Consider the following 26568-nt stretch of genomic DNA (forward strand, 5'->3'; position numbering starts at 1 on the left):
TCCGACTCATTTCAGAGAATCGGTTCTTTTGAACACGATTTCCGAAGACGAATTCAGGGATTCTTTTTCATCATTACGAAATTACGCCACCACGTGGTCCTTGACATTCGGGTGTAAGCCACATTTAAACGCACATTATACACTTTTTTTCGATTAAGGTTTAAGTTTTAATCGCAGTTCAGGCAGTTTGCAGCAATTATCCAACTCATAAAACATTATTACTTAGGTTAGAATATATATAATTTGATTTACATTAAAAATCCTGAACATTTCTTTACATTTTATGTGAAACAGCCCATCATAAACGTATTTCCAGTACGTTTTATTTGTCGATATTTGGCTAGTGACTTTTAGTCAAATCTTCGAAAAGCCTACTATCAGTTGACTCGAAAACGACTCCGACCAGTCTGACCAGATTCGATTCATTTTAAAAGATCCGACACACATGAATGATTCTTTCACGAATCTCATCGGTAACAGGAGGCATCCGCGGCTGTGTTAGTCGAAAGGGAATATCTTCATCAGGGATTTTCTTTTTTCTTTGAGGGCTCAAGAAAAAGCTAGCGACACCCGTCCTATCATTTAGAAGAAAGAAGCCTGAAATTTGCGTATTATCGGATCTAGATCATTATTCAAGGACTGATGCGGTCATGGCAAGTCTCGGTGTCAGCTTTATCCGATACACGCCGGTAACATCTGCAGGATATAAAGTGAAAGATAAACTATAATCGAGTAAGTTTATCTGATCCCGCTAGATTTAACATATGCGCATGCGAGATAACAGTTCTGCGATCTGGATATGCCGATATATGAACTGAGATAGGCTGAATGTGTGTTCAAGACAATGTGATTTTGGCTTTCCATAGACATTTTCCTGTGACTTTATCATCGGCAACTCTAAGACGGGGACTAATTTGTAACATTTGTTTTGTGCAGTGTTTTAAACGGCGTATTAAAGAACGGATATCTTCATCTGTCTGACCACCTCTGAATTCATTGCATTAGAAGAGCTACACTGGAGTTGTCCTTCATTTGCGCAAACAGAAGCTTTTTTGGGGGGGATCCAGACATTTACTCTTGTGATAAAGGAGCCTATTAAAGAGTAAGGGGATCTTGGAGATGTCAGGCCGGCCTAGGACCACCTCATTTGCGGAGAGCTGCAAGCCAGTGCCGCAGCCTTCAGCCTTTGGCAACATGAAAGTCAGCAGTAAGTATTATCATCTCCTCTGTATCTCATATCATAATCTTTCTCAGCCAAACACCATTAGAAACACAAGAAATGCTCAGTTGGTGATGTGTATGATGTACAGTTTGTGAGCATCTGTCATGTAATCTATCCCCTAATGTAGTGCTGCCTGGATCTCAAGGGATGGGTCAGGTCCTGTCTCTTATTATCAGATCTACTCAATGGAAATACATTTGCTGCATTGTGCATTAAGGAAGCACCCTGCCTGGGCATCATTGCACAGCTCAGTAGTTTTATAGCAGGGAGATTGCAGTGCCCAGACCTTTTTTCAGCATAGACAATGACTGTTTACTTGCACAAGAATTTCTAGATATTAATCATAATTTTGTCATATACACATCATGTCAGCACTGATTCAGGGTTATTATAGTTGTTGTTATATTGTTGTGTTTTATACTGGCTGGGTTTGGTTGGCACAATTACATGACACATATGTAATCCTATTCTGAAATTAATCTGAATATTCCTGTGACCACATAGATCTGTCATTTGAGGGCTGTCATTAGCTGGATTGATTCATTGTTTTAACATGGAAGATGAGCTCATGGCTTGTTTTAGTGCCCTGAGATCCTTGAATAGGTTTTGATTTATAAGACCATGAATGTCTTGAGGCATAGCTTACTACTATATAGCTTGATATCTCACTTACTTTCTAGCTGGATGAGGTTTGCATAGCTGCACGGGCTGTACAAATGTCCATTTTCACTCTTTGAACTCGTGCCCCCGTGGTTTGATTGACAGGCCTGTCTCCTGAGCCTCAGCCCAGCTGGATCACTCATTTCCTGCACTAATGATGTGTATCTCACCACTGTGCTTCTCAGAAAAGGAGGATCAGAGAGATGTGTGTGACTCACCTCTGACTCTATCCCTTTTCCAAATGTCTCCACAGCCTACCTACAGTAGTGTCACAATAGGGGAGGACACGTGGACTGACACTTTGTCCAGCACTTAACACATCCCTGTCGGTGTAATGGTGCTCTGCTATAATGGAAACTCAGTGCAGCTTGTATTTTTCTTAACACATTATGCACACTTTAAAAAAAGCACTCTAGTGGCTTCAATGGATCCATAAATAACCTTTATCACCCATGGAACATTTTCATTCCACTAAAGGTTCTTCATAGTGGAAAAAAGTTCTTTAGATTATTAAAATGTTCTTCACATCAAGAAAAAAAATGGTTATTTTAAGAACTGTTCACTGTTTTTTTTGGGAACCAAAACCAGTTCTTCTATGGCATTGCTGTAAAAACAATTTTGTTTAGAAACTTTTCATTTTAAATGCTATTTGTGAATGTAAAAGGTCTGCAGAGTTTTAAAGATCAAAGTGTACAACACAGTTAGTGTCTCCTAAAAGAAATTATCGATTCTGACCCTCTGAAATGAGTCATCAGCGGTTCTTCCTGTTAGATACCTACGTAACATTGTAACAAATTAGCATAATGCCATCTATGGTCTTCATTGGCTGCCCGCGAACAACGTCTACAGTACTTTGCCCCGCCCTTAAACTCTGTAGTTGCTGCAGAGGCCTGTAAGAGTTCGGTTGAAATTGTCGACATGATGCGAATCCACTTTGCATGCACTTCAAAAGCATGAGGACTCGGGCTGGAATTGATACGGTAAAACTAACGCCATCGTTACTGTTCTTATCACTGTGTATGAAGCGCTGAGGAAGCATCTGGAGCTGAAATTCAGATATGGTAATAGGCGTTTTATTTCCAATAAGTGCTGTAAGCGATAGACCAATCACAGCAGACTGGATCGTCTGACCAATCAGAGCAGAGAAGATCAATCACAACAGACTGGGCCATCTGACCAATCACAACAGACTAGTCCGTCTGACCAATCAGAGCAGAGTAGACCAGTCACAACAGACTAGTCCGTCTGACCAATCAGAGCAGAGTAGACCAGTCACAACAGACGCGTCCATCTGACCAATCACAACAGACTAGTCCATCTGACCAATCAGAGCAGAGTAGACCAATCACAACAGACTGGGCCATCTGACCAATCAGAGCAGAGTAGACCAATCACAACATACTGGGCCATCTGACCAATCAGAGCAAAGTAGACCAATCACAACAGACTGGGCCATCTGACCAATCAGAGCAAAGTAGACCAATCACAACATACTGGGCCACCTGACCAATCAGAGCAAAGTAGACCAATCACAACAGACTGGGCCACCTGACCAATCAGAGCAAAGTAGACCAATCACAACATACTGGGCCACCTGACCAATCAGAGCAAAGTAGACCAATCACAACAGACTGGGCCACCTGACCAATCAGAGCAAAGTAGACCAATCACAACAGACTGGGCCACCTGACCAATCAGAGCAAAGTAGACCAATCACAAAAGACTGAACCATCTGACCAATCAGAGCAAAGTAGACCAATCACAACAGACTGGGCCACCTGACCAATCAGAGCAAAGTAGACCAATCACAACAGACTGAACCATCTGACCAATCAGAGCAAAGTAGACCAATCACAACAGACTGGGCCACCTGACCAATCAGAGCAAAGTAGACCAATCACAACAGACTGGGCCATCTGACCAATCAGAGCAAAGTAGACCAATCACAACAGACTGAACCATCTGACCAATCAGAGCAAAGTAGACCAATCACAACAGACTGGGCCACCTGACCAATCAGAGCAAAGTAGACCAATCACAACAGACTGGGCCATCTGACCAATCAGAGCAGGCTGCGAAAGGGTAGGTTTAGAGAGACCTGGGGCACGTTCAAGTTCAAAACGGTGCGCAACGTTTTGCTACGGTTTCCGGGTTGAACGTCATGTTTCCTGGAAACGGCGTGCACCGGTGTGCAACGGGGTTTGAGATGCGTTTTCTCTTGTTTGGTGGGTGTGTCAGAACTGCAGTCCAATCAGCAGCAACATGAATATAAAGCACACGGTATTAAAGTGAACTCGCACAATGGGTTCAAGGAAAGTAATTTACAAATGTCTTCGATGCAGCTCGGTATACACAACAACTGAGGATATTAGAAGACATGTTTGTTTTATTGTAAAAATATAGGTTATCAACATAATGATGTAGTTGCTTATATTTTTAGCTTCATTGCAAGTGTATGACATTTGGTATAGAAATAAACAATGGTAATTAAGTGCTTTTCCTAAAAAGGAGAAAGAAAATACAGGGTATTAAAACAGTATGAACTACAAATAAAGTCAGTATGTGAGGCTAAATAGATGCGCTTTAGTCTGAATTAGGTAAGATGTGTGCTTCCATTTCAGTTTCAGCAATCCCTTCACTCGATTGGGATGTTCTCTTTTGTTCTGGGCGGCAAGTGCAGTAACTGTAACATCGGGCATATTTTGTAGTATAAACACATATTTATACCGACTTCATCAGGCTCCGAAAATTCTTCACAAAGAACACAAAGAATGGCCTTCTCAGCTGCCATAGTTGCAACTCTTGCGTCATCAGAACAGTGTGTTCAACGCATCACCGTTTCTGTTTAAAAAACGTTGTGCAACGTTTTGTCGGGGCTGAACGCAGCCCGGATCTTTGGACGATCCATTTTCAGACTCTTTGAGAAATTAGGTGATGCTGCAATGAACATTATGAGAAAGTTAAAGTGTGTTTTGACCTTGGATGTATGAAAAGCTATTATAATAGGAAAGCTCCAAAACAAAATTTGATTGTATTTTTGATCAAATTAATTCAACATTGCTTAGCATAATAAACTTTAAGAAAATATATATTTTTTTTTTGTACTAACTACAAACTTTTGAACTGTAGTGTATATATTTATAAATGTCCGTAAATGGCCTTAAATATAATTTAATATAATTAATTAAAATTATTTAAATTGAAATAATAAAAAAGCCATATAATGAAATAGTCATCATTTTGTGTATACAAAATATCTTTTATTTTTTGCTTTTGATATTTGGGGTGTTGCATTTTGAACATTGTGCATGTATGTGAGAGTATGTACCAGTGGTGCTGGCATTGATCTAATCAGCTGACAGCAAATGACTCGCAGCGTCAGCTTCACCAGCTGACTCATCCTGCTGCCATTAGCAACGCCCAGGCCTGAGGCAGCATGCCTTCCTCCACAGGGTGTGTCCTAAAGAGGGGCTACACCTGACCATGTGACATTCTCATTACTGTCATGCGGCAAATAGTCTGTCTAGACATGCATGTCAGAGAACAGCAGCAGGCCATTCATTATAGCCGTGAAATTGCATTTCATAGCTCATATTAAAGAAAATACTGTCAAGTGTCAACCTGTCAAAGCAAATTAGGCCTTTAATCCTATTTAGAGCTATTAAAGTGGGGGTAAATCTATTTAATGTGTAAAAAAACGAAAACGAGCCTGTGGGGGACAGAAGTCTGTTCATTGAGGCAATTGTACTGGTGTTGATCATTAATATATTGTTAACATTAAAATATGTACTTTCATTAAAAATTCAAGTGGACAAAAAAGAATAGATTGACATGTTGGTATCAGATATTGAATAATTAATTGTGCAATGAATTGTTTTAGTTTTTAGTATTGTTTTTAATTTAGTTATGGAAAATTATAGAATTTTTAATATTAGCCATTTATCAGTATTTATTGGCCATAACATAAATAAAAATAAATATAGGCTTATCGGTATCAGCCAGGATTTTAATATATCAGCGCATCCCAAACCACAAGCCATTGAATGCATTCAACAAATGTGCCTGTTTTTATGTTTATTAAGTTAATTATGACGACCAACCTGATGTTCATTATAATATAAACAAAACTAAGAAGTAAGTGTTGATGTGTAAAACTGCCGTGTTTAAATTCTGCAGAGCTAATCATTAGATATTCATAATCGGTTCATGTTTATTTATGATCAGTTCATTTTCATCTGTTCTTATCACTGCGGATGGTGAGGGATAATCATTTTGTATGCGAGATAATGTGGTTAATGCTCTAGCCGTAATGATGAAAACTAAGTCTCTTAGACGGGAGAGGATTAAGCTAAGCTGTGTCTTATATTAAATGCCTCGGTTTATCTGAATTGCTAAATGACTAGTCAGTTGCTGAGCTGGATGGTGTCAGAGGAGCAGGATGGGAAGATGATCTGGGTAAAGTAATGGGCCGTGACTCAATTAAAATTCCATGCTGCGTAAGTTTGGGAGCCCAGATCTTTATTAGCTCATCGTGCGAGCGCGTGTTCACGCTCACGCCCTCTGACTCATCACATTTCCCCGTGCTGAACGTGCGCTCGGTATGCACTTCACTCCACGGCTCACCTGACCTGCCAAACACGCGCATATGATTATAGTATTTCGCTTAAATTGGCTCAGATCACTGGCAAACATGCAGCAGATTTGTTTCCTGTTCACTGCAACAATGCAGATTTTCTCACACAGCACATCTGCCAAGCTCCAAAAAGCACCTTAAAAGTAGCCCGTCTAACTAGTGCACTACATTTCAAGTGTCCTGGAGCTGTATGTTAGCTTTGCGTGAGGAACAGACTGAAATTGAAGTCATTATTACCTGAGCATGAACGAATAATTATTATATATATTTTTTAATCTAGTCTGATTCATTAAAAAAACGAAATGATCACGAATCTGTTTAGCTCACACAGGGCCTACTCAATGATTCGTTCACAGTGGTTCATTTCAGATCTATTCAGCAGTGTGGGGGAAAGTTCATTTTAAAAGTAATGCGTTACAATATTGCGTTAAAGTAATGCGTTGGGTTACTTTTGTGTTACATTTTCTAACCTGGGCTGGGCTTGCTCGTTTGTTTTTTTTAATAAAAAAAAAGTTCTGTTTTTGGCAAATTAAAGGCCCTTTCGCATGAAAAGTGAAATGAATATGCAAATGCAAATTTACCACAAATGTGATGTTTAACTAAAGTCATTTTTGCTTATTGGTATGGTTGAATTGGACCAGCAATTCCAATAGGGTCCTCACACCATCGGTGCTTGGACCCTGATAAAGTGAGAATAAATACATAAAGTATATTTTTATTATTTTACATATTTAATCCTTGCATGATTGCATAATACAGTATTCTAAGTTTGCATTTCACTGTTTTTATTCATTTTAAGGAATACTGAATCTGTTTTTGTGTTGGTGAGATGAGTAAATGCATGTTCACATCTAGAACTACAATAGCATCATGTTTACACAGCGCACACAACGCCTCAGCACTTACTCACGATTTCTCTCAACATGGGACGCAATACATGGGAAACCAAGGAACTTGTGTTATTTATTTGAGAAAGTAACTTAGATGTTTTGCTGTAAATTTAATAGGAATGCTTTAAGGCTCAGATATACTTAAAGCGAAATTAAAGAACGGACTCACGTGACGTCATTTAAAAAAAAATCAGGCCGAAACCAATTTCATCTGGAGTTCGTTTTGGGAGTTCCAAAGCAAACTTTCCGGAAAAGTTCGCTCCGGCTGCTAAACACCTTAACACCTGCTAATTATTTCTTTTATTTTGAAAGACTATTTTTGTAACACCCGTGCATTCCTGACCTTGAAGATCTGCAGTGAATCATGATACTGTCTATGCTCTGAAACCTGTTTGGAAAACCTTGTACTTTCCTTCTGTAGGGAGTGTGTTTATCAAAAACTGAAGAACGGATTCAAAATTGCTTCTCTTACCATATGTTTTCCAGAAATTAGTCTGCTCTAAACTCAAACACAGCATAAATGTGATCGTCTCAACTTTCAGAAACATAAACTTTGTTTGTTTGGTCATAAAATGAATCATTCTCATGCATAATTAAAATGTTTGTTAATGTAATCATATTCTGCTGCTTTGTAAATGTACACTACCGTTCAAAAGTTTGGGGTTAAGGTTTTTTTATATATTACTACTTTTATTAATCAAGGATGCATTAAATGGATCAAACGTGACAGTAAGCACATTTATAATGTTGCGAAATATTTATATTTCAAATAAATGCTGTTATTAACAGTTATTTTAAATTGTAATAATATTTCTTACAATATTTTGACCAAATAAATGCAGTCTTGGTGAGCATAAGAGACTTCTTTCAAAAACATTAAAAAATCGTACCAACTACCAACCACAAACTTTTGAACGGTATTGTAGCTAATGAGAATGTGATTGGTTTATGTAAAATATCTTGACTTTATGGTGATAAAAAGTGAAAGAAGGTCACTGATGTTATTTCCTAGTGGACATTTAGTTTCCATGACCTCAGCTTTGGCCTGGACTAGATCACTTTCTAAACGATGATCTGGCTTCAGTTTCCAATTAAAATTCTCACTGTGCTAATTAATGATCCCATTTGCTAGCTATACAAAGTAATTATCCATAATTAAAACTCATGAAACTTTATTTAGTCAGTTTTCCATTACTGGACTGCAGACGCTCACACCAAGAAACCAGACCTTTGCTACATTGGAAGGTCATTTAAAAAAGGTTATGTAATCGAGATAAAAATACTCTTAATAGAAATGGAAATTCACAGAGAAGAAAAAGGCAAGTGGTGAGTTTCAAAATATCTTTCTACTGTATAATTGAGGACACTTCCCCATTTTATGCTCATATTCCTCATTTTCATGTTCTCAAGCACTTGCTCAGGGGTGTGAAAACATGGTGAGGTGTGAAGCGGATGTGTTTAAGTCGAAAATGAGCTCAGGTGTATTTTGACACGCGCAGCAACACACATTAATGAGGATATTAACACCTAGAGCTCATGTGACTGTGTTAAACAGACCAGTGAATTTCAAAGGAATATTCATGATACTTTGTACTTTCTCTCTCTCCTTAGGAGATAAAGATGGCAGTAAAGTCACAACGGTGGCCGCGACCCCTGGTCAGGGTCCCGACAGACCTCAGGAGGTCAGCTACACGGACACAAAGGTCATCGGGAACGGCTCGTTTGGGGTCGTATATCAAGCGAAGCTTTGCGACACCGGTGAGCTGGTGGCCATAAAGAAGGTGCTGCAGGATAAAAGGTTTAAGGTATGAATGTGTTGGTTGTGTGTGTCAGATTTTCTAAGAAAGACATGCTGATGAGCCCAAGTGCGTCAGATTTGTGAGGCCAAAATAAGTTTAACGTTTACCCTTGTGGTGATATGGGTGACATTTGCTTACTATTTAGCCTTGTATTGATGTCATTTCTCATGACTCTTTTCTTTTTTCTCTGCCTATACTTTTTTTTAATCAGAATCGTGAGTTACAGATCATGAGGAAGTTGGATCACTGTAACATCGTACGTCTACGGTACTTCTTCTACTCCAGCGGAGACAAAGTGAGTGCCACTTTTCTTTTCTTCCCTCCATTTTTCTAAGCACCATCAAGTGCCCTATACCACAAACATGCTGGCCCAGTAGTTTCCCAGCAAATGCTCTGGGTCATGGGATATGTATTTCTATGGTGCAAACCTAAGTGAATAGCAGTCTGATACCTGACTGTATAATGAGGGACTGCAGCAGAGCCCCACTGGGTTGGCTCTTGCACACTAAAATACACTCTGGACACCAGCAAACTCACACTCTCTTACTTAGAGTTTGTACTCTGTTGCTAATAATGACTTTTAAAAAAAAGTAAGTAAACATGGATGGTTGACAGAGGACGTGTCTGAAGCTTGGTGCTGATGGGACCGTCGTAGTGACAAGATATATATAAAAAATATATATGAAATTATATTTTACATAAAGAAATTTAAGCTTATTTTAGTTCCACTAAGATTTTTTGGATCTTGACTTCAGTTCTCCCTCAATTATTAGTGTAATGCAGAATTTTTTTTTAATTTTCATTAATGTAATGTAAAAAAAATATTATATATAATGACATTTGTAAAGTATGTGTATATCTTGTCAATATTAATGTAATATCATAGTTATATATATTATGACAATTGTAAAGTATTTTTTATATCATGGTAATATCATGGTGGTAATTTATTTGTAAAAAAAGTCACATTTAATACAAAAAATGTTTGAGTATATTTTTATAAATATACATTTTTAATTGCTTAACCCTGAAAATAAATGCAATCAAATAAATAATAATTATTATATATATATTACCGGTCAAAAGTTTGGAATAATTATGACTTTTTAAAAGAGTTTTTATAGAAGTCTCTTATGCTTACCAATAATGTATTTATTTGATCAATAATACAGTAAAAACAGTCATACTGTGAAATGTTATTACAGTTTAAAAAATGAGTGGTTTCCTTTTTTAATATATTTTAAAACTTGAATGTAATTTATTCCTGTGATGCCAAAGCTGAATTTTCAGCATCATTGCTCCAGTCTTCAGTGTCACATGATCCTTCAGAAATCATTCTAATATGCCATTTTATTTCTTTATTCAACATATAAAGATCTTTTTTTTTTTTTTTTATGAGATTCTCCACTATGTTATGAACAAATTGAATGCAATGTCCCTCTCATGGTGCAACGCACATATACAAAACATCAAATCATTTTATGAATAGAACTATAAATAATATGCACAATCTTACAGTATATTTAGCAGAAGACACTTGGTATGCCAGCAGGGTGGTATTTTTGTTGAGATTTACAGCACTTGCTGCTCAGGCTCTGCAGTGTTGACCTGTGTATGGGATTTCTGGGTAATCCAGCGATAGCCCCGGGGGCAAAACCTGTCACAGGCTAGTGGCCAATGAAAGCTCAGTAGGAAACTTTTGATTGATGGAAAGATAAACTGTTAAACCAGCCCTATTTTTACTGTATGACAAGTTCTGGCTCCTGTGCAGCCAACCAAAGGAACATTGTGTTTGTGTGTCGAAGAGAGTTCACAGAGTTCAGCCTTCCCTTTTAATGTATAATCTATACACAGATCACACAAATAGGATCACAGTCTTGTCAAGATCGTATAACGAGAATACTATTGCATTACATACCTGAGAGTAAGTTTTTACAAAGTAAATTTATACAAGCTGCAGACATCCAAAATCAGCCACTTCTTTTTTCTTTCCTTTTCTGAGAAGGAAGATCAAGGTACCACACAATGTAACCTAACCCTAACCACGTTCATATATGCATAGTTTATGTCAGAGGTAGTCCACTTCAGTCAGGAGGGCCACATTCATATATAAATATAGATTGCAGCCTCATGCATTGCTTGTGGTTTGGGAAATGATTGTGGTTGTGAAACATGAGGATTTTACTGAGTAAAGAGAGTCCTTTTCATCCGCGTACACTTTTGTTTTCCTTCACATTTTAGATTGAGTGAATTCAATTGAAGTGTCACATCAGTCAGAAAAGCAATCAAGGGCCTTTCCGTGACTAAAGCAGTGTTTAACAGTATATATGTCTTTTCTCTCTGCTGGCCTTCGCCAGAAGTTTAGATTTTCACTTGCTCTTTTAAAGGCGCTCTGTGTAATTTTTTTGACTGTACTAAAGCATAAAAATACTTATATGTTTGCAGAGATGTAGGAAACATGCTAAGTTCAAATACTTGTTTCTCTGAAAAAAAAATGCTGCAACAGTTATTCTGCTTTGAAATGTGCGTTCTGTGTCGGAATGTCTGTTGTTTGTTTTGGTCTGTGTGATTTTGGTCCAATTTACCAATAGTATTTCTAGACCGAGGGTTGCCAGTTGGCAGAAAACAGCAATGGAAGCCTGCAAGTGAACTGGGCCGAAATTCTACCCGACCTAAAGCCCTGGCAATAAAAACTTTGCAAACATATGCGTTAGCTGATCAACTAATACTGTAAAGCTCAAAGTATACTTCAGTCGTACGCACACCTTGTCCGCGTGCAGCCCAATTTTTGTGACTCTCTGTCTCGCACACGCAAGATTTTCAAATGCTCCGTCCCAGTTCAGAGGCTGCATCCTTCAATGGCTGAATTCGAAGGCCAACTGCCTCACTGCTGCTCGATGAAGGCTGTCCCAATTCGAAGGCTCCTCCAAATGCGTCCTTTGTTTCCCGTGAAATGAAGGATACAACAAATGGATCCTTCACGGCCTTGCCTACCCCAGAATTCATTGCTCGCCAGTGACGATGGGATTTTTTTTTTTGAGAAATTGACTAAATTACACTTTTAAATGTAAACTTAACTTAAACGTATTGGTATAAGGTTTCAACTAACTCAAATATCTAATGATACAATGATCTCAGTGTAGTTTATACTCTTTATTATGTACAGAAATGGACAGTGGTGAACATGTTTAGACAGTTTGTGAACACTGTTTTGTTTTCAGACTGTTTAATATAACTTTCTGCCACTCGTCAACGGCAGCTGCCACACTTCCTAGGCGGCAAGAACAGTCCTCCGTAAGCTAGGCCGTCCCATTTAACAATGCTTGTTCTGACTATCATGACCTTCGTAGGTGTTTCCTTTAAAGTCTGCGTCCTTTGAATGATGCAGCCTCTGAATTGGGAAGCAGCTTTGGCCGTGACCGTAGAAAGATGCGTTTGTTTTCAACTGCTCAAGCCACTCGCAGATGCGCTGTTGTACGCGCACCTTTCGCGCGGTCACTTAACTTGTGCAGCACGTGGACAGGGTGCGGACGTCCACGGACCCTCCTGATGACGAAAATTACGTCACACGGACAGTGCGCGGGCCGTCGTGGAACGCAGACGGCTAAAGTAAACGTTGGTGTCGATGGTTGACGGATGGCGTGTCTGAAGCTTGGTGATGATGTGACCGTCATAGTGACAACAGCCAATCACATTACTTCCAGCTTGGACCGCAACACAACACAAAAAAACCGGCTAACGATTGGCTAGCGTCTGCGCTTGGGTATTTGCATAAAGGCAATCTGATTAGCTGATGCCATAACAGTGCATTCACATGGGGCGTTGGCGTTACCACTTCTCATTTACTTTGAATGGGTGATGTGTTGCCGATGAATTGTGGGTTCTGGTGCGTCACAACACTGGCGTTGCCTGTGGCAGAAGTTGAACAATGTTCAACTTTTCAAGCAGGTATCAGCCAATCAGATCACCTTAATTGCAAATACCCTAGCGTGTTGCAGTCCAAGCTGGAAGTAATGTGATTGGCTGTTGTCACTATTGACGGTCACGTTAGCACCAAACTTCAGACACGCCCTCCATCCCGACACCGTGTGAATGCAGTGAAAGGCTCGTCACTTTCCATTGTCAATTACACTAGTTTCTGTTGTGTACCCTCAATCTGGCAACCCCACATGAGCATCAAGTCTGAGGAGGAGGGGCAGGGGGAAACGACTCTGTCCAATATTTTGAATTTGGACTGCAGTACCCAGTTCAACCACTAGCTATCAATATAACCTTCAACATCTTTTAACTGCCTCATTAAAGGGCCTATATGTGTTTTTCTGAAATTTAAACTCGCGACTGACACCTGTGGTCAAAAAACGGAACTGCTCTTCCTTTCTGCTCACTCTCGTACGTGCACACTTCACAAGTCATCCGCTGCAAAGAAGTCAACATTATGTTTACAGAGGTAAGAACAGTCAAATACATATATTGTTTGAGAAACTAAGGCTAATTGCTGACTAGCGGTGGTGGCAGAGTGATCTGAAACGTTTAACATGAACGCGCTTGACGTCACATCCGCAGACAGCGCGCGAAAAATCCGACCCGACAGAAAATAGGAAAAATAGGATACAGGCTTATAGGTGCACCCACTGTGAGCTGACAAGGTGTCAGTATGCTCATCAGGAGATGTTTGAGTCATAAATGGTCAAATAAAAAGGCTATTGTTACGTTTATTTTGGGGAAAAAGTTGCATATAGCCCCTTTAATATAATAAACTTATTTTTGGCAACATATTTTTATATATATATTATTATTTGTATAAAAATACACTACAGTATTTAAAAGTTTTGGGTCGGTAAGATAATTTTTTTTAGATATATTTTGAAATATTACAATCTAAAATAACACTTTTCTATTTGAATTCAATTTAAAATGTAATTCATTCCTGTGAGGCAAAGTTGAATTTTCAGCATCATTGCAAGCCTTGTTTATCCCCCTGTAAATGCGTTCAGTTCACAAAATATCATCCTCCTAACCTTAAGACGCACGTACACACCGATGCACATATGAGAGGCCGTTGGGTATTTGGTTACTCTTGAGTTATTCTCGCACACAATGGCAGGGCTTATTTTTTGTAACAGACAGAAAGGAAGACATCATCTTTCTCTATGTGTGAGGGGTGCTTTGAGAGGCGTAAAAGAAAAGAAACGGTACAGAAAGTAGGATGCTGTAAGTGAATGGCCAGTCATGATGGATTAAAGTGTCACTATATGGCCTGAAACACATTTTACACCAGTGTTCTAATTCAGGACACAAATAGTGCCTTGAAACAATCAAGTCTGGTCATATTTCCTTGTACCATGTGTTTATGGTTTGAGGATATGGCCATTTTGCTCTAGTTTGTATGGTCGGATGGTATATAATTTTTTTGTTGCAATTAAAGACCGTTTAAATTAAAACTTTTGTCCAGCGAGGATGCATTACCTTGATCAAAAGTGGCTGTGAAATAGTGAATAGTAGAAAAAAAAATTCTACTTCAAATAAATGTTCATTTGAACCTTATATTCATCATTGAATCCTGGAAAAAAAATTCCGCAAAACGTGAAGCAGCACAACAGTTTTCAATATTGATAATAATACGTTTTGTGGTGAATCTTACTGGTTAAGAATCACTACTCTACAAATATTGCTGCAATTTGAAGGAAACTCTAATGCCCTCTTGAGTGCTGAGATTTGTTACCACCACAGCAAGGCTTACATTAACGTGTTGATTTAGGATTCATGTCTGCATTTGTTTTTAAATTGTAAATGTTTTTAATTATTTGTATTGTATAACTTTTATAAATGTAATTGACTGTGTTTTTTTGCTGCCTCTTGGCCAGGACTCCCTTGAAAAAGAGGTTTTTAACCTCAATGGGACTTTCCTGGTTAAATAAAGGTAAAAAAAAGAAAAAAAAAAGACGTGCGCAGTTATGTTTATGGCCTGTGAATCTGGTATCTTTGCCCGTCTCATTGACAAACAGCGAGAGCAGGGTTGTTCTCACTGGTTTAACCCTCCATTCCAGCATGGTGACATAGTGTCTGACCGTTGCGACTTTGCCCCGACGGCTCCCCTGGTGTCACAGAAACAGGATCAGTTCAGTTATGTAACTCTGTCCAGACAGAACGCTCACCCATTGACATGCCTCTTTACTCTCTTGGCAATGGTGCGGTTGAATCAAAGTTCATGGATATTGACTATCACACCAGCTTATAGTCAAGAACAGCAGTGCAACCTAAACTCAGTAGTGTGCAACTAATATGTGCAGTGACAGTCTGCAACCGGCTATTGCATTCCACAATGCAATTCACCTGTCTTGACTTTCCAAGCGCTAACTATGTCTTGATTTAATACTTGATTGGACTAGGGATGTGGCTAAAGCCTGATTCCGAATTCAGAAAGGCAGGGAAAATTAATAACACTTTCTACGGAGGCCCTAAAGGGACATGGTCAGGCTTGCTGCGGTAGTCATTACATTACATTAGATTTCAGTTATCACATGAAGATAGTAAGGAGAGATGACTGACAGGACGATGGCGGAGGATTTGGTGCACAACAGATCCTGAGCATCATTGACATTGACGTCTTATCTTGTGAAATGTGTGGTCACTACCGCTACTATACACAGAGTACATGAGATTGCGAATTAGAAAGTGAAAGTAACAAGCGAGCGTGCATTCAAAAGTGATTTCAATACCCCGCATATTGATTGCGCCTTCATGATGCCCGCAAATTATTTACAATATAAGTAATATTACGAGAGAAAGCAAAAGCATTGAAATATATCTTTTCTCATGTCCCTTTAGGGGCTCCGTAGAATGTGTCATATCTTTTTTTCGAACATAGTTCAGTCAGTCAATCAATCAATCTTAATGGGGGTATAATTATTTTCTCTATGCATATTTTAGCTAATGATTTTCATGTGTATATGTGCAAACATGCTACATCTTAAAGTTGTGTCAACAAAGTTGCATAATAACATTTAAAAAAGTTTATCATTGCATATTTTGCAGTTTCACAAATATTTTAAAATATAATATGCACTAGTATATAGTACATACTACACATTATGCAGTATGCTAGTATTACAGAGGTTTTGTTACTATATCATGTATTTTGGCATGGTTGGAAAGCTGTATTGACCTATTTTTTTACAGTCTATGGTATTGACCAATCAGCAGCAATAGCATACCTCGTTTTATAAATTCTAAAATTATCACTGTATTTTAAAATCTGTAAAATGCTTGTCTTTAGTTATCACCTGTATGAAAGCACCAGCATGGAGCCTTGATATCAATATTCGTGATTTAGCAGCCTCTTTTATCTAAGAATTTGTATGCGTGCATGAACAACCAATCACAGCACATCTCAGAAAACACTCGGCCAATCACAGGACAATTGCAGAGCTGTTCTCATAGTTGCGAGGTAGGAAATGGCTCAGTGCCTTTGGCTGGTTCATTTTCCAGCTACATTAAGCAGTTCTTGTCTCTGGGGGGAAAGAGAGAGAAACCATGACTGTTTAAATAGTCAATGTGTCTCATGTGTGATGAATCTCAGACCTCCTTTTCTCCCTAGAAAGTCCCCCAAGTTGAGAAATATTACACTACCGTTCAATTTGGGATCTGTAATATTTTTCATTTTATTTTATTTTTTATGCTGCATTTATTTGATCAAAAATACTGTAAAAACTGTAATATTGTGAAATATTATTACAATTTAAAATAACTGTTTTTAATTTGAATATGGAGTGGGCGATATGGCAAAAATATCATATCACAATATTTTTTAGGAAAATCACGATTCACGATTTTATCACAATTCTTTTTCATGTTGGTTTTACTATTTTGCAAGTGACTGAGCATTATAGCCAAACTAATGTCCCTATTTTAAAAACAGCCTTACAAGGTAAAATATCAAATAAAAAAGAATGGCAGACATTTAGGCCAAAGTGGCGAAGATAAAAATCTTTGTCATTATTTTCTTCGTTATTAAAAGATAAGAACAAAGATACACATTACATATACACAACATATAATATACAAATGAAATAAACAGTGCTTTATTTTTTAAGCTACAGTAGGTGTATTTAACAGAAGCATTCAAGAAACAATTAAATTAACAAATCTAAAAATAAAACACAATACCGACACGGACACCGGAACGGGAACCGACACGACAAAAACATGAATTTGACCTAGTTACATGAGAATCAAACAAATCTAGACAAGATACAATGGAAACTTGAGGGCTATTTAAACACCAAGACTAATGACTAACAAGAAACACCTGTGAACAATCAAGACAATCAGCCAATTGAAAATGTAATTTATTCCTGTGATCAAAGCTGAATTTTCAGCATCATTACTACAGTTTTCAGTCACATGATCCTTCAGAAATCATTCTAATATGATGATTTGCTGCTCAAGAAACATTTCTGATTATAATCAGTGTTGAAAACAGTTGTGCTGCTTCATATTTTTGTGGGAGCCGTGATATATATTTTTTCAGGATTTTTTCTGATGAATATAAATAGAAATCTTTTGGAACTGTATAAATGTCTTTACTGTCACTGTTGATCATTTTCATTCATCCTTGCTGAATAAAAGTATTTATTTATTTCAAAGAAAACAAAAAGAATCTTATAGATCCCAGTCTTTTGAACGGTAGTGTATATCAATGGAATGGTTTGTTATATTTAATATTCAACCAAAAATGGCTTATTAATTACATAACCTCATAGTAATGTTTATTTATTACTGGATAATCGAGTGAAACACTTTTGATGTTGTTTTATATATATATATATATATATATATATATATATGATCTGTAGATCTATTTTGATCATTGCTTGTAACCAGGGTTTGAAATGAACATATTGAACATATGAACATACATGGATTTCATACATTAATTTCTTATTAAAAAAAAAAATCCAGCAGTCTCCTCCCCTCCTCTTTCATCCTCATCACCAAAAAATGTATTTTACGTGGACAGATCAATACAGTACAAAGAACATCCAAAAATCTAGGATGTTGGAAAATAATGTAGGATGATGTCTTTTCTGTTAACCAAATGCTTTTTAATCTTCGCTATTTCTTCAATGCAAATGAACAAGCGCACCGTTATTTGTTGCGTAGTGACGGGCATGTTCAAGTAAGCCAGATATGGCTTTGCAAAAGGCTGCATTTATCATGATGGCTGTATTTATCATGTATTTATCATTGTGGCTTACACAAACTTCCCCAGCAAAGTAAACATTAAGTAACACACCAAATTGTCTAGTGATTTTACAGCATTACCCGCCACAGTTAATTTTTACCCGCATTTTGGCGGGTGTTAATTTCAAACCCTGCTTGTAACCCATAACCAACCTATAAAGATGTTTTCTAGATATCAAACACTCTTTCTTTTGTCACTCCCTCGTTTTTTTCTTCACATCCACAGAAGGATGAGGTGTATCTGAATTTGGTGATGGACTACGTGCCTGAAAACGTGTACCGAGTGGCCAGACACTACAGCAGAGCCAAGCAGAATCTGCCCATGGTCTATGTGAAGGTAACATCTCGCTCATTTTTGACCCAAAATTTTTATGTTTTGTTTGTTTCGATTTTTTACTTCATCGGAATGGTACGAAACTTGGTAAAGGTTTTGACACTTGTTATGTGAACACACACACACACACAAAAAAAAAAAAATCATGGACATGAGTCGAAAAGGTTAAATGTCCTGAAAAAAATAGTCACGCTTGTACTCCTTGCGGTCAAAAATGAGCGCATTGGGAAATGAATGAGAGTCGAATTTCATCTAGTGAAAACTTTTGGTACTGCGCCCAAACTCTCAAATTTTTTGAGATATCAAGCTCATATTTGGAGCACAACTTGTTTAGATGTACAGCTTTGATTTTCATGCAGTTTTAGAGTAAAAACGTGTTTTTGAAAATAAATATTTCATATAAAAATACAATATTTTTTTGAGCATTTTTTCATATTAAACGTAAAAAGTTACATTTTTAAAACTTTTTTTCACTTCAGCAATAATTTTCCAAGTGTCGTCTTTGAAAAGAAATCAAACTTAAGTCTGTGCTCTAAAGCTTTCAAGATTTACGACAGTTTAAGTTGGAAATTACATTTCTAACTACTTTACTAAAGTGACTACAGCATAAATATAATTTAGTACCATAAAGTCCCCTAATTAAACTAACTAAAATATAGTTCATTCATTTCATTGCAATAAAAAAGAAGTGGCCATGGTTGGTTTGGTGCTGGTCTAGCTCATGGACCAAAACTGCAGAACGTAGTTTGTGAATCCAGTCCACTATGGGCTTTCTGATGTAGCTTGGTCGACCATGGTGGTCTTGCTGGTTTAGAGGTCTTATGAGCTGGATTCTCCTGTTTTCATGGGGTTCTGTGCCATATCTTAGTTCATTTCTGAGCTTTCAGTGGATTCATTTGTAGATTTGACTCAGCTTGTAAGTTCTGTTGTATTAAAGTCACTGATTATGTGTGTTTTCAGCTATATATGTACCAGCTGTTCCGCAGCTTGGCGTACATCCACTCGTATGGGATCTGCCATCGAGACATCAAGCCGCAGAACCTCCTGCTCGACCCAGAGACGGCTGTACTCAAACTCTGTGACTTCGGAAGGTGAGACAATGCTGTAAAGTTAACAGCGCTTATTGATACCGAGATCTTGAGTACAAGATAGTTGAGACATTGACTGAAGTTCTGTATTGATGCTCGTGATCTTAAAAACCTTTTGGTGATTGAAATTAAATAAAAATCGTGCTTACATTACTGTTCAAAAGTCTAGGGTCAGTAATACAAAAAAAGTAAATACTTTTATTCAGCAAGGGCGCATTAAATTGATCAAAAGTCACAGTAAAAACATTTATAATGTCACGAGATTTCTGTTTCAAATAAATGCTGTGTACTAATAAACTTCATCAAAGAATCTTGAAAAAAAGCACTGTTTCTACAAAAATATGAACTGTTTTCAACACTGATCATCATATTAGGATCATGTGACACTGAAAACTGGAGTAATGACGCTGAAAATTCACATTCGATCCCATTTTAAAACATATTCAAATTGAAAATTGTAATAATATTTCATAATATTACTGTTTGAACTGTATTTTTGATCCAATAGCTGCAGCCTTGCTGAACATAAGAGACGCCTTTCCAAAACATTAAAAAATCTTACTGATCCCGCAGTTTTTAACGATAGTGTACATATATATTTCTTTACAAATTGATTACATGGAGATGTTAGTGCAGGAAAATCATGCAACATGTGCTCATCTTATACACTGTCAACTCCTTCTATACTGTTTAAAAGCATCCCATGATGCACCTCATGAGGTTGGTTGAGGGAATGAGGGCATTTTGGGTGGCAGAGTGTGAATGGCAGCAGTTTAAAACAGAAAGACTTTGCTTGTGACTATTTCACGGATCAAATCCGACCATCCGACACATTTAACTTTGAGCGTTCTGATCTGAATCTGTCTGACTTTACTGTAAACTGCTCAAAGATCCTCTGTAGTGAACTAAATGTGGCTCTAGTTAATTAGTGTATGGTGATAATGATTATGATTATTGTTCTTATGATGATAATGATGGCGGTTTTGATGTACACTGTTGCTGGTGTAATTTCTGGTCTGATTCTCTCTGTCTGTCTCTCGCGTTTGGGCCGTCTCCTGCAGTGCAAAGCAGCTGGTGCGTGGTGAGCCTAATGTTTCCTACATCTGCTCGCGGTACTACAGAGCCCCTGAGCTCATTTTCGGAGCCACAGACTACACTTCCAGCATAGGTAAGGTATCCGACTGCTCTCTGTCTCCTAAAACTCTTTTTAAACTACACCATCGGCAAAGGTGTACTAAAAGAAATTTTAAAACAAAGATATTCAGTATCACACAAAACCCTGTACTGTTATATATCACATTAAAGCAGTCATAATATAGCAGTCACTTGAGTGTTACATTGAGTAAATCATAGTGTCTTTGTGACATCAAAATATTTATATTTCAGATTTAAAAAAAAAAGTATCTTATGCAAACCAAGGCTGCCTTTATTTGATCAAAAATATTACAGTAATATTGTGAAATATTATTATTACTATTTAAATTTTAAAAGGTAGTTTATTCCTGTGATGTTAAAGCTGAATTTTCAGTCTTCAGTGTCACATGATCCTTCAGAAATCATTCTGATATGATGATTTGATGCTCATGAAACGTTTCTTATTGTTGTTGAAAACAGTTGTGCTGCCTAATATTTTTGTGGAAACTTTGAAAAAAAACTTTTTTCAGGATTATTTGATGAATAGAAAGTTCAAAATAACAGCAGTTTTTAGAAATGTAAATGTTTGTTACATTATAAATGTCTTTACTGTCCCTTTTGATCAATTTAATGCATATTGCTGAATAAAAGTATTAATTTCTTTCAGAAATTTGACCATTTATTTCTTATTAATTTAGATATTTGCATGGTTAAAATTGCATGCATCGACAAGCAATATTGTATGACTTAAATCACACCTCCAACATAGTTTTTGTGTAATGTATAAAGAGCTCAATAACACACTGAGACATGCTAAAGAAATGGGATAAAATTATTTGCTGTAATATTCAGTGTTTACCTTCTGTTTTTCTATACAGACATTTGGTCGGCTGGTTGCGTACTGGCCGAGCTGCTTCTTGGACAGCCGATTTTTCCTGGCGACAGCGGTGTCGATCAGCTCGTTGAAATCATCAAGGTGTGGAAGTGTGTGTGTTGCATGGGAGTTTTCATGAATAACATTTTGATTGCTTCAGCTTTTGTTATTGCTGAACTGAAGAGTCTATGCTAAATCACACTATTCACTTCTCTTAGAGGTTGTTAGTGTTTGAGTAATGCAAAGTGAAGTTACATTTCTTTTTTTAAGGAACTTTCTCTTAATTTACAGCAGAATCCTCAGTGTACTGTTTAAAAAGACCAATTTCATGCCTGAATGATATCCTTAACAAAAACGACATTGAAATCTATTTTTAAAACTTTTTCAATAATTGAAATAAAACTTAAATAAAATAAAAAAATAAATAGTATATGAAAAATCCTAAACTTAATGAAAATTAGAGCTGCCTCTTCAGCAGCTATCTGAAATAAAGTAAGTTAAAGTACTATAATGACCAAACCTAAAACCGAAATAAAAAATGAATAAATAGAAATCTATAAAAAAAAAACAGCAAAACAAAAGAATTGCTAAAACTTTGACTAAAATAAAAACTTATTTATAAATATTAATAGTTACTATAATAGTGTATATTAATAGTAAAATAACACTGGTATAAAGATAACTATAATAGCATCCACACATATTGCTCTGAAAGTGATTCCAATGATTTCGTTCCTCTGCATCTTATATAATTGTTGTTGCAGTGTGAACTCTCAAGTCACATCACCTTTATTTCTATATCGCTTTATACAATACAGATTGTTTCAAAGCAGCTTCACAGTGATAACAAGAAGAAATAGAAAATAGTGTAATTTTTCAGCTGAGGTCAGTCCAGTGTTGATTTGGACAGAGTAATAAAACTTGTGTCCTCCAGGTGCTGGGAACTCCAACACGAGAGCAGATTCGAGAGATGAACCCAAATTACACTGAATTCAAGTTTCCACAGATAAAGGCGCACCCGTGGACTAAGGTAAGCACGAGTGTTTCCATGTGCTTCATGCTTTTATCCTTCTCTTTTCTCCTTGGTTTAATTCTAGGCTTTGATTCGATCTTCTATATTGCTGTCTTTACACCCTTCTTATAATGCCTTATAAAATTACTGTTGCCTTTTAACTTTAATTGCTCTCTTGTGACTTATTTAAACCTAGATTTATATCAAAAATAGTACTTTTGACAGTCAGAAGTATATATTATTGTACAAAGGTTTGTATATAGCACTAAAAAAACCTGTGTTGTTGTCCGTACGTTAGGTTTTCCGGCCTCGGACCCCTCCGGAGGCAATAGCCTTGTGTTCCCGATTGTTGGAGTACACGCCTACAGCCCGATTCACTCCTCTCGAGGCCTGCGCTCACACTTTCTTCGACGAGCTCCGTGAGCCCATCCTCAAGCTCCCGAATGGACGAGAGCGGCCCGTGTTGTTTAATTTCACCACACAGGGTATGTGGCACACAGATGCACAGATTTCAGACCTTTTCATGTTTTCAGACCTGTAGATCATTTGCTTTGTACCGCAATTGTTGCATTTTCTTCTTGGTTCAGTTCTCTTTCACAATATCCATTTATAAATAGCCCTAATGATTTGTGTTAACAAGTTTTGGACAGTCAAAATGGCTGAAAAACAAAATTCTATTTTTATACTTACTAATATTCGAATTATATATATAAATAAATTTAAAAGGCATAATTTCAGTTGGGGGGGGGGGCTTTTGTCTTGTCTCCTGAGGACGCAATAAGTAATTAGTGCACCGCGTTAAGGGAGAGATTTACTAAACAAGGCAAATTAGCATGAGAGCGCGATTCCAAAAAAAGTGCAGATGGGAGTGGAAAGTTCTGCTTGTGATCTACTGACGACGCGCAAATTAAAGAACACAAGCACAAACAGATCATTTCCATAATGGCCAACACAATCTACCAAGAGCAGCGCAAATCGGGTTAGACTACCGCATTGTCAGTCATTTTGACGGACAGGGTAGTAAAAATTCCGTCATAATCTATTATTACCTGTCATTTTAATTTTCGTATTTTAGTGATAAGCCATTTAATAGGATTTGGGTTTTTTTCCTCCACATTTTCATTTTTATTCACGAACGTACAGGACAAGCATATATAGGCTAGACGAAGAGGAATTTGAACAGTTCGTCACTTTTCAGGTTTCATCATGAATGTTTGTCCAATAAATCGCAATAAGCTTTTGTGCTTTGCTACTTTTGATATGAAACAAAGTCTCAGTTTTCAAATTCTGCCCATTTTATCACAAAATTCAAACAATAAATACAGTTTTGGCGCTCTTTAATGTGGCGCGAGCGAGATATCACTATATCACCTTAGTTCAAGCGAGTGTGTGTACGCGATCAATTCCTTTCTTTTTACTATGTTACAGAACGAAAAAAAACGAAAACATGAATGAACATCAGGAAATATGTTGAAAGATACAGTCCAGCTTACCGAAATCCGTATCATGTCTCTCATGTAATCGTTCAAATCAGTGTTTCAACCGCAGAGACGTCAATAAAACAGACAGGATTCTTTGATGAATAGAAATAGCAAAAGATCAGCATTTAAAAACGAAATCTTTTATAACATTATAACGGTCTTTAATGCCACTTTTTATCAATTTAATGCATCCTTGATGAATAACTATTATTTTTTTTTAAAGAACGGTAGTTTAAATGTGGTTGTACTTTCATAATTCTATCTTTTTAACACTAATATCGCTAACACTTTACAACAGGGTCCCATTAGTTAACGTTAGTTAAGGCATTAACTAAAATGAGCTAACAATACATTTGTTACAGTATTTATAAATGTTAAAATACAACTTTGTTAGTTCATGTTAGCTCAGGTCCATTACATATTATTAACCGGTACAAATTTTAATTTGAATAAATTATCTAATCTAATAATTTCATTATTAGTTCATGTTAACTATTGCAGTTCACTAATGTTAACAAATGGAACCTTATTATCAAGTGTTACAGTAATATCTTTTTTATCCAATGATCATAGTTGTCCATTAAATATTATTAACCGGTACAAAGTTTGAATTTAATAAATTATCTAATGCTTTGGATTATTTTATTTTTTTGATTGTTAGTTCATGTTAACTAATGCAGTTCACTAATGTTAACAACTGGAACCTTATTGTAAAGTGTTACACTAATATCTTTTGCATTTAATGATCAGAGTTGTCCAGTAACCCCTCGCTGGCCTCCGTACTCATCCCTGCACATGCTCAGAACCAGGTGGATAACTCCGCCCAGTCTGCCACGGCTGCAACAGGTGAGCGTTTCACTCTCAGCCTCTCAGAAACCCCAAGACTGTTCTCACAACCACTTTTAGTAATCATCTGTAACCGTTCCAGGTGCCATCAGTGGACCGAACGCCAACGCTGCCTCTGCCGCCCCCAATCCTTCAACTTGAACCCCATCCACCTGTCAGTGGGCCGACGCTGCTGCTTATTAGCCACGCCCACTCCCGGGAATCAAGGGCGTGGCTAAAACGAAACGAAAAGCTCATGGTATGATGGATGCGCCAACCAAATCTTGCCCCAGCCATCGTCTTTGTTTTTATTGTCAGTGTTTTAATCTATACGCTCTAAAGGACAAAACGAGGGCTCAAAAACACGCCTCAGGACAGTCTGCGGTCATGTTTGAAAATGATTTCTCTCTCTCTACATATATAGATATAGATATCCACCCACTAATATAAACAGTTACACTACAAATGTGTTTTCACATGTCTACTTTGACATTTTTAAAGGGGAATCTGTATGCTGTAGCCACGGCTTCTTTTATAATCGTCGACTGACGCCGACGGTGCAGGTGGTTTCTGATTGGCCCAATACGACCGAGCCATGGACAGATTTCCAGGGCTTGTGTACATTCTGTAGACTACGTGAAATATATGCTAATGACTTTTGCCTTTTCCCCTCAGTATTGGGCGGATATGTTGTATGCTTACGCTGTTTGCTGCTGTGTACCTCTTCCTTTTTGACCACTTTTGAAGGAGTGACACTATCCATTTGTTTCCTGCTCGTCTTCCTCCTTCCTGTTGTATAGTGCTTTACTGAACTCTACAGATGTTGACACACACATAATATCGAATCATTTTCTGTGAGCGAGAGTGTGTGTGTGTATGTGAGTGCATGTTATGTGTCTTATGTCTATAAATACTGTATGCTCATTCTTGAACTGTTAGTGAGCTTAAAGAAACAAGCACGAATCTGATAATCAGGAGCTTAATACTGAATATGTGAACAGCCGAAAGAAAGATGCCGGGGTTTGGTTCTCGAAGATGTCTCTTCTGTGTCAATTGTGTTAGAATTTAACGGGAATGAGTGGCTGGAGACAGTATGAAACCTTTAACCATCTGGACTGCTCCATCAGGAAATCGACACTAATGATGAGGAGGAAGAAAATAAGATCTCTACTGTACCTTTGCTTCCATTTCTTGTTGTTTTTCTTCGTTGTGTACTCTTTAGTGTCCCCTAGTGTTAGTAGACGTGTACAACTGAGGCTGTTGTTTTGTTCATCTAAATGCGCTGTGAATCCTCACAGAATAGTCAGCCAGAAAAGTGCTGTTGAAAGAATATCCATACGTTCTGTTGCCCACTTAAAATGATGTTCACCCAA

At 37.4% G+C, this 26568-nt stretch overlaps 1 protein-coding gene across 1 annotated transcript; it reads left to right on the top strand.

The window, feature by feature from the left end:
* The first annotated feature begins 441 nt into the window (after positions 1–441).
* On the top strand, positions 442–26118 carry gsk3bb (glycogen synthase kinase 3 beta-b). The gene is made up of 11 exons (XM_084107090.1): positions 442–1207; positions 9017–9210; positions 9416–9499; positions 18674–18784; positions 19742–19872; positions 20931–21037; positions 21882–21979; positions 22812–22907; positions 23188–23374; positions 25121–25216; positions 25299–26118. The coding sequence occupies exons 1-11, from the start codon at positions 1120–1122 to the stop codon at positions 25355–25357; spliced, it is 1251 nt and encodes a 416-aa protein (XP_083963216.1). The 5' UTR covers positions 442–1119; the 3' UTR covers positions 25358–26118.
* Positions 26119–26568: the final 450 nt, after the last annotated feature.

The sequence above is a fragment of the Abramis brama genome, assembly GCF_963993115.1.
Source record: "Abramis brama genome assembly, chromosome: 2".
NCBI classification, from domain to species: Eukaryota; Metazoa; Chordata; class Actinopteri; order Cypriniformes; family Leuciscidae; genus Abramis; species Abramis brama.